At 37.8% G+C, this 12,168-nt stretch overlaps 1 protein-coding gene across 3 annotated transcripts in view; it reads left to right on the top strand.

Moving 5' to 3' along the window:
- The window catches only part of TG (thyroglobulin), a 161,928-nt gene that overhangs the window by 21,706 nt on the left and 128,054 nt on the right, over window positions 1-12,168 (top strand). For all 3 annotated transcript variants that reach the window (XM_052704007.1, XM_052704008.1, XM_052704009.1), the window contains exons 17-20: window positions 3,672-3,881; window positions 5,975-6,129; window positions 6,558-6,714; window positions 10,149-10,373. In XM_052704007.1, coding sequence (XP_052559967.1) covers window positions 3,672-3,881; window positions 5,975-6,129; window positions 6,558-6,714; window positions 10,149-10,373 — 747 coding nt within the window. The remainder of the gene's footprint in view (window positions 1-3,671; window positions 3,882-5,974; window positions 6,130-6,557; window positions 6,715-10,148; window positions 10,374-12,168) is intronic.

Consider the following 12,168-nt stretch of genomic DNA (forward strand, 5'->3'; position numbering starts at 1 on the left):
GGAATGAATCTTTGACTCCTCCTAATTCATAAAATTGGTTAAATCTAAGAGCTGTTAAGCTAAGCTAAGAAGTCAATCTGAATAGGCTGCTGCAAACTTGAACCAGTTCCAGTCTGAGCTGCCTCTGGGATTAAAAGCCATCCAACTGACTAAAATAAAATTTAAAAAATGTATGCTTCTGCCATTCCTACTGCTGGCTAGTGATCAGAATTGTGGAAAGGATGTGCCAAAACACTACATATTTGCAGAGTATTTCTGACATTATTAGAGCTGTGAAGTGCTGGATTTCATTCATGGTTTCCAGTGAGATGTCCAAGTGGGAGACATTTGGATAAATTCTATTACCTATTGTCTTCAAACATCTTCCCAACACTGAAATAAGCTAAACAAATTAAGATTTCTATAAGGCCATTATCCAAAGTGCAATGATTAGTTGAAATTAGAGATGGAAAAAAGAAAACCTTCAACTTCAGAGCCAGCACCTGCACGACACAACAGTTTCCATAGTTCATTCATTGTTTGTTTTTTTTTTTTTAATGAGAAGTGTTGGTAGGTTTTAGAAAATGAGTCCCCATGACAATAAATTGCTTAGGTATCCTTTAGAGATTCTGCTATATAATAAGAAAAAATGTGCCCACCATGCTGATTGTGTCAGCCCAACTAGCTGTAAAGCATTTTCATAATTGATACAATCAATCAGGTAACTTCTCTACCAATTTGGAAACCAGCTACATCATGTCATTTGGAATCTCTTATACTGGCAGAGAGCTTCGAGAATAGGATCATTTGAGAAGACACGAGGAAATCACGGGGCTTATTCTGCCCCAAGCAGTGTGGTGCTATCTAGAGATGCTTAACTAGGCTCTGAAGAAATGAATTCCAGAGCTAGTGTGCTATAGTTATGTGCATCTTTATAGCTACTCAGAGAAGCAGAGCTTATTAGTCTAATAAATATATTGCTGCCATCTTGCTTTCAGGTTCTGGGCTAGGATTTCTGACACTGGACTGCATAATATTTGTTTATTGTTTTGTTTGAACCGGCTGGAGGAACTCAACGTGGTGCACAGCACTCAGTAGTGCAAACTGATTTTCTGATAGACTCTGAAGGTGAACATAAAAAGTGGAGGAGCTTGCAGTAGGCCAGAGAAGTCAGAATTAGTTGTAAATGCAAAGTCCTTTATATCTCCTTATCTTCACATAAGATCATTTTCTGGATTTCCTGCTAAGTTCTGAAGGATAAGATAAAGAATGTTTAAATGTACCCTGGGATATGGCTCTGATTTTCTGGATTTTGGTTGCACATTTGATATTTCTTGGAATCCTGAAATATTGTAGTTTTCATAGAGGAAACAGTGACTGAATGATTAATGATCTTTCATTTTTGAAAGACTGAGCTGAGAAATAATTGCTTAAAGAATATACTGGAAACCTGGGGAACTGTTTGTTATTTTCTATGTAAAAATACCATTGAAATAAACTTCAGTAATTTTCCTGAATTTTGAAAAAGCAATAGAATTTTTTCATGCTAGACAACTTAGTAATGGTATAAAATTAAGAAGAACAAATTATTTTCCCCCTCAACCTACTCAGTTTGGAATCCACTAATAACTATTCTGTGAAATGGAAAGAGTATTCTTTCACCATCTTGGAGATCTTCTCAATCAGTGAAAGAAGCTGTTGTGGTGGGAGAATACAATCAATGTCTCCTCCAGCATCGGAACAGACAGCTGTAAACACCAAGTAATAACTTTTGAGTGCCCAGTTCTTACAATGTAGTTTTCATTAGATTAATCATTTCCATCAGCAACAGAATTCAACAACTTCTATTTGACATGCAAGAGAGCTGATGCCAAGTATCCTGGCAGTCCCCACGTACACCTCCCATCCCTATGCCTGCCATCCACAGCTCTGGCTGGAGATAGAGAAGACAGAGCCTTTTTTGGAGAAGATACTTTCCTTCTGGAAATGTTTAGAAACACCTGTGAAACCAGAGTCAGTATTTAATTTGATTCTGGCTCATTCCTCCTGGACCAAGAGGTAGAAACAGAGGAATGAAAAAATGGTGAAGGCTTGATAATCATAATATAGGGAACTACATCTATAGAGAGAGATTAATGAGCAAATTGCTGATCATCTTGGCTGGTTGATGGGGTCTTGGATGGAAACTGTGAACTAAATCAGGAAACCATTCATCCTCTTTATTTTTTGCATGCTGTCTGTTTTTCTAGTTTATACACAAGCTCCCTTTGGGACAGACAGTACAAGACTGTAGGAGAATATGGCTGAGGCTGGATTTGACTTGATGGGTAAAAAAAAGTTTTAGAGAAATAAAGGGAACACAGAACTGGCTTTTAATATTTATTAACTTTGAATAAAGGGTTATTAATAGAATTTGCATGTAACAGTGGATGTAGTTTGCACTAATCATGATAAATGCTACTATCCATTGCAGAATGATATCTTATAGTCCTATCATCTCTAGTGGTTTCATAAAACAAGGACACCAGCTTTCTATCTTTACTTAAAGAGAGATATGAAAGAGGAAGAGTGTAGTGTCTCCATTTACAGAATTGTTAAAAAAAAGATGTTATAAGGGAATCTTGGAAGGAAAAGGATAAATTTTGTAAGTCAGAAAGACCAATTTAAAACCCTTGTATTTCAGAATTACAATGTCCATGGCTGGAAAACAAAGAAGTACTGTAGCACATTGGATCCCAGATTCATCCTGCAAAGTTGTGAACATTAAATTAATTTCCATAACTCCATAAGCAGGGAAGGCAGAAACTGCTCAGATGTGAGCCATCAGCAGAGCCCGTCTTCCTCCAACAGCAGGCAGATTGGGACTGATCTGGGTGTTGTTGTTTGGAGAATGACATACAGCAAGCAGATGAATTGTAGGATATGAGACCTTTTCTTAATATTTTCTAACTTAGGTAGCTGTTATTTTTTTCCTTTCCATTTTGTAGATCTGGAACTCAGAAGTGTGTATAAACATTAGTAAAATATATAATATACATATGATGTATAAGAAATAGTTGCAAAGTACGTTGGGATTTGGCTAGTATTGAACAAACCAGTTCATCTGTACACATTAGTAGAAGTTAAAAATCATGTAGTTAGCTTGTTATATTAGTCTGTTGTAGTAGGCAAGAAGGTCTGAAAATACTGTATTGATAAAGAGTGAGTTGAAAGGTAGATCTTGCACTGTAATTCGAAAGCCATGTCTCACAGCTAGGGACCTACTGTGTCACCAAGGAACATCCTGGTGCAGTTCAGTTCTTGATCGTAAAGTTTTTGAACTCCATTCTAAATCAAACTGAGATTTTTTTTGGCCCTGTCTATTTCCACTGGATATCTTCCACGAAAGTCGATGGTAAGAAACCTTCTTCTCATTTCCTGCTTAAATTTATTCATGACTGTTTTAAACCTATCTGTTCTCATACACCATGCATGTATCTTTCTCTACCCAGTGTGTTATCCTTTAAAGTCAGTAGGAATCTTTTAGTGAACTGGTTAGTGAACTGAACCAGGCTGACATCCAACCAGTTTTAAGCTGGTACGAGGGGGAAATGCACAACGTGCTGTCCATGTTATGTGAGGACTGTGAGGACATTTTAATAGGAGTGTACCACTCTATGTACTAATCTGTCCCCTTCCTCTCCCGTTTAAAGGTCCCCAGTGTGCTATGCCATTTGGTACCTCTTCTATCCTCAATGGAGCTGTGTTCTGTGCCAATGATTCTGGGCAGATGCTGGGCGTTCAGCAGTGCTGGCTGGCGTGCCGCCAGGGCTATAAGAGCGCTGCTTCCAACACGCTGTTCCAGTGCGATGTGCAGAAACATCTGTGGATCTCAGCTGCCCCACTCTACCACGCCTGCCAGAGTACGTCTAATTACCATGGGTTGGGAAGGGCACAGAGCAATGTAAAAATATCTTCAAAAAATCCTGTTTCATTCATCATGAAGTTACAGTGTGAGTTGAAATGATAGGATGCAGTTATGTGGGAGTTTCTGAACTAAGGTGCAGTAGATCAATCCTGTCTTCTGCTATCTTCATCTCTGTACCTTGCTGCCTATGCCTGAAATAGTCCAGCTTTTCTGCATCATCTTACTATAAATAGTTATTCAATCTATATGCAGATTTTCCTTTGCAAGTTAAAAGATGCTGGCACCATGAAATGATTCTGATGGAAACACTTAGTTCTGGAAGAACAGATGAGCACCAGATGTTTGAATTTGGCAGAACTTGAATATTTATTTGCACAATCAAGTCAATGTTACTTCTGCATCTTTTGTAGCAGTCTGTTTTTTAGGATTATGGCTTTCACAGGCTGACACAATATTTTTCAAATCATTTTTCTTTCAAGAGAAAAGAAACAAACCCTTTAAATCTCAGAATAATAAATTCTCTCTTCAGTGCTCATGTAATTGAGTATTAATATTGGCTTTTCATTTATTTCAAATAAATGAAATAAATGAATGCTGAACGTTGACAAACTTCAGATCCTGATGCCAAGTTTGCAGCTATTCCTCATTTCCAGAACGGATGAGTCTTGAAACTCCTGTGTTACCAGAGCTCTATTCCAAATGTAAACAATGTTAAGCTTTGAATTTTGGATTGAAATTTTTGTTTGCCATTAATCATGTTTGTGACGTTTTTATGCTATATAATGAGGTAACTTTTGAGTTTGTCTAATGACAGTTGAATAGCTGTTTATGGGGAGTATGCAATAATCTAATACAAGTTTCTACTTAACGCAGGCTAAGGGATTTTGCTCAGCAATTCTGTGTTTGAAACAGGGTGGTTTTAGGGAGAGAGGAAAAAAAATTCTAACGTGTCTGATGGTCACTGAACAAACTTCACAATAATGGACAATTCACCACATCATTTTACACACCACATTATCCATTTGTTCCAATGGATAATTACCCACACCCTCAAAAATTTTATTTCCTGTCCCTGATGTGTACACTGACAGCTTCTGGTTAAATCAGCTCTTATCTACTGTCCAATAAACTAAACAGACAGAGGGCTTTGTGCCTTTCAGGAAGAAGCAGGTTTCTGTGCCCCTTGGTCCTTCCCATTGCTCTCTTTGAACTCTTTCGAGGTTTTTTTACATTTGTTTAGGGAGCAAGCAACTGGGAATTGTGCTCCATGAAGTGACCCTTGTACACAGTGCAGTGAGGATCTATAGAGGAGCACAACGAGAGAGAGCTCTGCCACTTCTCCATGCTGAAGGGACAAGAGCCAACTCCATTTGGAGGTTATGTGATCATATCACCCCTATACTGAACCTGAGAGAATGAAGTCCTCAAGAACCCTGTGATCAGGATAAGCCCAGTGGAGACAAGAAATTTTCACCTTTTTGATTTTTCCTGACTAAGAACTGTCCAAATAGATTTTCATTTTGAGATTGATGAGGCCATCATTTTCTCAATGGTTTGTGTGATTTGGCTTGCTGCTCTTGAACTTGAAATGTCCATGTCAGAGCTATTATTATGCAATCAAATTTATTGTCTCTGAAAGCTTGATCTCAAGTTAATTTGACAAGCTAGGCTTCTGAAGGGCCATTTGAATTAGTATTAATCATTATAATGATTTTATCTAAGAAAAGTGAAGGTTTATAGGTCAATAATTCCTTTTTTTTCTGTTTCTTTCTTGGTTGTTGGCATAACATTAGCAGTTCTCTGGAAATTTGTATCTGCCAAGTCTTATAATTTCCCTTATCATTCTGTGGGTTAGCAATCTCTTTATTGTTTAACTATTACATCTGGCTTTCTCTATCATGCACAGCATACATATTTACCAAACACACTCTACTGACAGCTCTATTATTTCTACCATGTTTTTACAGGGAGATGCTATTGATGAAGATCAAAATGAAATTCAATGATCTCATCTTTTTGAAGTAACTTTGAAAATCAGTTTCTACATTGTATAGTGAAGCTAATAAATGCCCTTCTATTTATTTTTAGAACTCCAATTATTTCAGACAGTCCAAGCTCAAACACACTTTCAGCTCCTGCTACCTCCCCAGAAGACCTGTAGTTCTGACTACTCTGGTTTACTCCAGGCATTCCAGATATTTATTTTAGATGAGTTGAAGGCTCGTGGTTTTTGTCACCTCCAGGTAATTTCAGTTCCTTATTCTTTGTCGCTTAAATAATAAAATTTACAAAAAAAAAAAAAAAAAAAAAGAGAACTGTATGAAAGAGAGTAGAATTTTGCATCTGTAAAATAGAGGGAACAGCAGAAAATACTATGAGGTCTGCCAGGGCTGACAGCATATGGAGAACAAGGAAACCAGGATATTTAGACTCACTGTCCCCATGTTGGGCAGATCAGATTAATGGTAGCCATAGAAGTCATTAGTCCAATATTCATTAAAATGTGTTGTGATGGAAGCAAACCTTTTAAATCTTGTTTTATGCTTGTTTTTACAAGCCCTTTTGAAAATATTGCCTTGAGCATATCACAGTGCAAATGAGCAGAGAAAGACTAAGAACCAGGAGATTCTAAGGCCGACTAACTTTAATTTCATTTAATTTTGAATTCAAGGTAAATGCTTTTGGAAACACTGGCTCAGTTTCTGTCTGTGACGATTCCTCTGTCTATGTTGAATGCCTGAGTGTGGACCGCCTGGGGGTGAATGTCACATGGAGGGCTCTGCTGGAAAACATCCCAGCAGCTTCTCTCCCTGACTTACACAATATTGGTAAGTTTTTCCTCTGATGTTTCTGTTAATCAAACCTTCTTTGCTTCCTAATGGTTTTGTTTTCCTCTGTCTGCTCTTAGGAGGCAATAAAAAGGCAGTGTACACAAATGCTCACTGAAAGAGTCCTTGTAACACTGGAGTTTTTTCTGAGCCTTTGGTGTTATATTTCTCTTTTCAGCCTGTGACTGCAGAATGAAAAGAGGATATAATTGAGTATTGCTTTCAGATAGTGCTGCCTCTTCCAGCTCCTTTAGCAGGAAAATTAGATTACTTGCTATGAGCTGAACTGATCTAGAGATTAATTTCCATTGGGCAGGTCCTCCATAGTGGAAAACATTGTGTTCTTTATCAGATTGGACTTGGAGAAACAAAATTCACGCATTGCCGAAAAAGAGAACCAATTCCTCCAAAGTCTGTGTGGGGTTTTTTTTCCTTTTATTTTTATTGCCTTACATTGGACAGTCAAGAATGATCCTTACCTCAGAAGTCCTAAAGCAAGTATGCAGTCCATTGACTGGTGGATCTTCACTGTGGTTTAAAAGTGAGCTTGAGATGGTGTAAGGAGCTTCTTTCAAAGCAGTCAGCATTTCCTCTTAAAATAAAAGAAGAAAAAGACACATTCCAAGTTCAAATGCCCTCTGTGCCAGCATTTTTCTAGTTTCCTGGCTTTGCAATAATGTTCCCAGAGCTAAATATAAAAAACTCTGCCTGCACATGTTCTTCTCTCTAATTCTGAGACGTAGAGACGTGACATACAGGCTGATCAGAACCAAGTTCAAAAGCCTTTGGGACTTGAGTAGAGGGTGCACTGATCATGTGTGTTTCCTGGCTATACTGTGTGTTTATGTTTGCATTCATTCAGTTGTACGAGATTATAAAGGAAACATAAATATTACGTGGTTTGTAGAAGGTGGATCAAAGTATGGTTTAGTTTGGGTTTATACAGAAGTTTACATCTGAAAGCATTCTGCTTTGAAGATGTTACATTTTTTTACCCTCTCAACGCTATTATTTCCCCATAGCACTAAAACTACTCTTCAGAGAATTACTGTAGAGTTTCAGAAGAGGCAGCAGTCTGGTCTAGGGAGGTCAGACAACCTGCTGCCCATATACTCTTGGTACAATCAATTTCCATCATATTTTAAAGCGGCTTTGAATCTTTCTGTTTGAACAGTTTTATGCATCATCATAGGTCGTTTATACACATTGAGTGGGTAAATTGACTCTCTGATTTGAAAATCTATATTATTAAAATAGTTTTGATCTTTTCTTAGCTTCTTTATGGACAAGGGAGAAGTTTTGCTTTCCTTTTTTCCTACTGTGATCAAATTGAGAAAAAAAATGCTAAACACAGGCATAGAACATGCATGTGTTCTCAGTGAAGAACCTCAGTTCTAAATCATCAGTTGTGAACGTTTTATTACATTTTTTCTTACATACATTTTCATGTATTAAATTCTCAGGCTGTGCAAATCTCTTTCTGAGATGATGCCATTTGACTTGGCATCTTAAATCTTAGTTCTAAAATACTGAGGAAATACACAGAAATTTCTCTCTATTCAACAAGCAAAACCAGAAATGATTATAAAAATTAACTTTTGTTGGATGGGAATATAGTAGACTGTTCCCATCAGTGACACTGGAGGAAACAGTCACAACATTGAGACATTCCACGGCTTACCTGTCTATTTGCCTTGTATGAACACGTATATTATAGTTCAATGTCTGTTTATACATTCTGCCCATAAAATACACCATACAGACATAGATCCATGCACCTTCACAGGAACTTCATATTTACTGATAGTGTTATGAATGATTCAATGCAGAAGGATTTTTTAAGTGAAGGAAATTCAGCACACCTATATGGGTTCTTACTGGTTTGACTCTTTGCTTCTTTTCTATGTGTGAATTCCCTCCAGCTGTCATTTCTAGGTTATTTTGAATTCTTCTACAGCTAGTTACAAGAAAATTCAGAAAGATATTTGCTTGAATATTAGACTAATCTGCTTGTTTCTGCTTTCAGTTATGAGATAATTTCTGGCAAAACCTTTGCAAATTGTTATTGGTTGTGTGGCAATCTCCAATTATTTTCTCACAAGCTAAGTATCAATTTGGCTTGAGGTTGAACACAATTGTATGCTATTTTTTTGTTCTATTATGTGTCGGCGTAACAGAAGAATAAGTTGCTCAAAGCTGGAAGAAACAGAAAACTGAGAATATGAACAGCATAGCTGGAGGCTTGTACCTACCTGTGAAATTCTCTCTTCTCTCTCAGGAGTGAGGCCTGCCCATGGGCTACAGTGCAATGTAGGGAAAGTCACCATGTGAGAGGGCAGCAGTACCTTCATCTATTTCCCTTAAACACGTCAGACACAACATCTTTGTGCAGTGTGTGAGGTGTAACATTCCTCACTCTCTCTTTACGCATATAACATCCTCCCTGTGAAAATTCAATGTCCAAGGTCATTGGTGTGCTTGCAAACCTGAAGTACACAGTGTGCAGGACTTCCCACTTGCTGGGTTACAGGGCTGTACACCACCCGTAGCTATGGGAGGTCTTCATAACCTGTACCAACATTTAGGTCAGGGCCTGCTGAGATGAACAGAACATGGAAGCTCAAAAAATTCTCTGGGAACACTGTTCCTTGGAGTGCTTCTGGTGCAGCCAACTGGGGAACTCACTCCTTCTCTTATGCTGAAAACTGTCCTGAAGCAAGTAATCAGAAAAAGAAGTTACCCAGAAAAGTATGAATATGGGAAGCATGGGTAGATGCTCACTATTTTCCAGCTTTAAACACCAGCTTCAGCAGCTGTGAGGGGAGTGCCTATTGGATCAGTAGTGTGACAGAACCTAATTATTACATAGTTATGAATGTCTTCAAAACCAAATAAATAAAATGCTACTGAAGAACCAAATATAGCCATTGAAACAAGAGAAACAAATCACATTTTGTTTTCTGGTACTTCAACTTTTGTGCTTGCTATTTTTTCTTTTGCCCTGCCATTACCTGAAGGTGGACTAGATAATCTTTAAAAACACCTTCCAACCCAAACCATTCTCTAATTCTATAAACCTGCAGGAGTTCAAGAGATGTTTGGACAATGCTCTCAGAAATATGGTTTAATTTTTGTGTAATCCTATGTGGAGTCAGAAACTGGACTTGATGATACTTGTGGCTACATTCTAACTGAGGATTCTAACTGATTCTATGATTATTGCATTAGCACCTCTACATATACTAAATTTAGGACTTTAATACTGTAAACAATACACACATTAATTGTCTTCTGCTGTTTGCTAGCATGCTTGTATTTTTTATTTGAATCTGCTGATGCTGTTAATTAATACAATGTTTATCACTCTTTATTTTGTTATCCATTTCCCCATGAGGGATCTCCTTCATATTATTTTCTTACATTATTTCTTTTAGAAAATGCACTTGTTGGAGAAAAACTCATTGGAGCGTTTATTAAAGAGATTGAGGATGGTCGTTTTCTGCTGTATTTAGACTCCAAGCAATTTCCAGCAGATTCGTTCATTGATTTTCCCCAAGATGAAGAGTTTGATTTGTCTCCAAGAGTGCAGCTGGGATGTAGAAGAGGGTTTCGAAGAATTTCATCTCCTGAGAAAATCGTCCCAAATGCACAAGGATGTGGTATGCCTCAGTTTAGCTTTCCCTTCTTTGATTATGTTAGGGATTGATACAAAGGTTACTGTTTAGTCCTTGCATTGTAGATGGATTTGAGCCACTTATTTAGAAGTAGACTTCCTGGCACTGGCACTGTATGGAAGGTTTCACTAACATTTATTGGGATGTTTTCAGATCTGTCTGGTATTAAAAGGTCTTTCTGTATTACGCATGATCCTTACTAAGAAGCAAAGATAATATAGTTAGTGCTTTGTATGATTATACACTACCCAGAATAGAAACCTAGCTACAGAAATGGCAGAAATCTTGAGTCTGAGAATTCTTGGGCCAAGTCCCAGCCAGCTCACATGGAAGCTTTCTCTGCGTTGGCCAACACCCAGACCTGATTGCAATTCTGCCCTTTTTTTCATCTTCTGTTTAGTCTACTTCCCTGGAATGGGCTGTCTTTCTGTCAACATCCTGCTTGGGGCTGCCAAGCCTACCTCTTCACAGGATCCCTGTGTATCACCAAAAACCATCTGCCTTAACAGCACTGCTCGCATTTCCATTTTCATCAACCATCCTACAGTGCAACCCTCACTGTTCTTGTTGACCCAGTTAGCCTCAGTGATTCTGTGCCTTTCTGATGTCAGTTTAGGATACATTAATTTTGTCTAACTCTTTTGGAAACTGAGTAGGGATAGGTATAAGAGCAACAACAGAAAGTATGGGATAAATTTTCCCAATTGTGGAGTTTTTTTAATGGCTGAACTTCTATGCTATGTAACCTAAGTTAGAGATCCTAAGGACAAATCCAGGCACATGAAAAGAACTTAGCTCTGTGCTTGGTTTGGTGGTTCTCTGCAAATTAAGAGTGCTTCCTAATGTTCAGCTGATTACAAGAACAAGAACAAATGTCTTTCAGGGATCTGCTGTCAAGGGATTTGAATAATAATGAAAAAGGGAAATACCTGTGCTCTTGTGCCTGTAAACTTAAAACCAGATGGATTAAGTGCTGGCAGCAAGCTAGGGAAGCTCAGCTTGAGTTTATGCATGTTTGTGAATTCTGCAGCTGCATTCAGGTACATATTGTTGTAGATAATAGGAAGAGAGCATAAAAACTGCTCATATGTTTTGAACCCAAAGTGCAGTCACTGTGGCTGAAACACTGATGTACCTGAAGTTAAATGATCACTTTGTGCATAAGCCTTGCATGCTGCCAGGTTTCTGTTTGGTTTGGAGTCTCCTGCTTTAGAGCAAAGAGGTTGCAGGGAAGAACTATCATGTAGGAATCTTCTAAGCTCAGGAACATTTTACTTCAGCTGCCATTTCTGTTACCTTTTAGGAATAATCTCAGAGCAAACAAAAAAATGAAAGACACTGTATTTTTTCACACAGAAAATACTGCTGAAAATCTCTGAAGTTATTGTCACCATCATATTTTTCTTTCTCATATAATTAAAAATGAAAATGTAGCTTGTTATGTCTTTAACTTGGTAACTTGAATGAAAATAAGTTGGATGTAAATATTTTCATTTCTTGAATTCCTGCCAAATTAATCACTCTTGATTTTTACATGTTAAAAAAATAGAAAAAAAAGCAGTGTAATAGTAATAGTGCAATGGTGGATGTGAAGCACTGGAGGTGTTAGCTTGCTAACAGTTAGGATATTGGCAGATTTTTCTATTATTTTAAATGTTATGTGACTTGAATCCTGACAAAAAAATGCTGAGAGGGAAGCCTTCAAGTCTATGAACATATTTGTGCTCGACCTCTGCCTTTTCTCTCTACTCAGGAGAGTGAGTGTGATACTTTCTGTGGG

The sequence above is a fragment of the Tympanuchus pallidicinctus genome, unplaced genomic scaffold (assembly GCF_026119805.1).
Source record: "Tympanuchus pallidicinctus isolate F22 unplaced genomic scaffold, pur_lepc_1.0 scaffold5, whole genome shotgun sequence".
Taxonomy (NCBI): domain Eukaryota; kingdom Metazoa; phylum Chordata; class Aves; order Galliformes; family Phasianidae; genus Tympanuchus; species Tympanuchus pallidicinctus.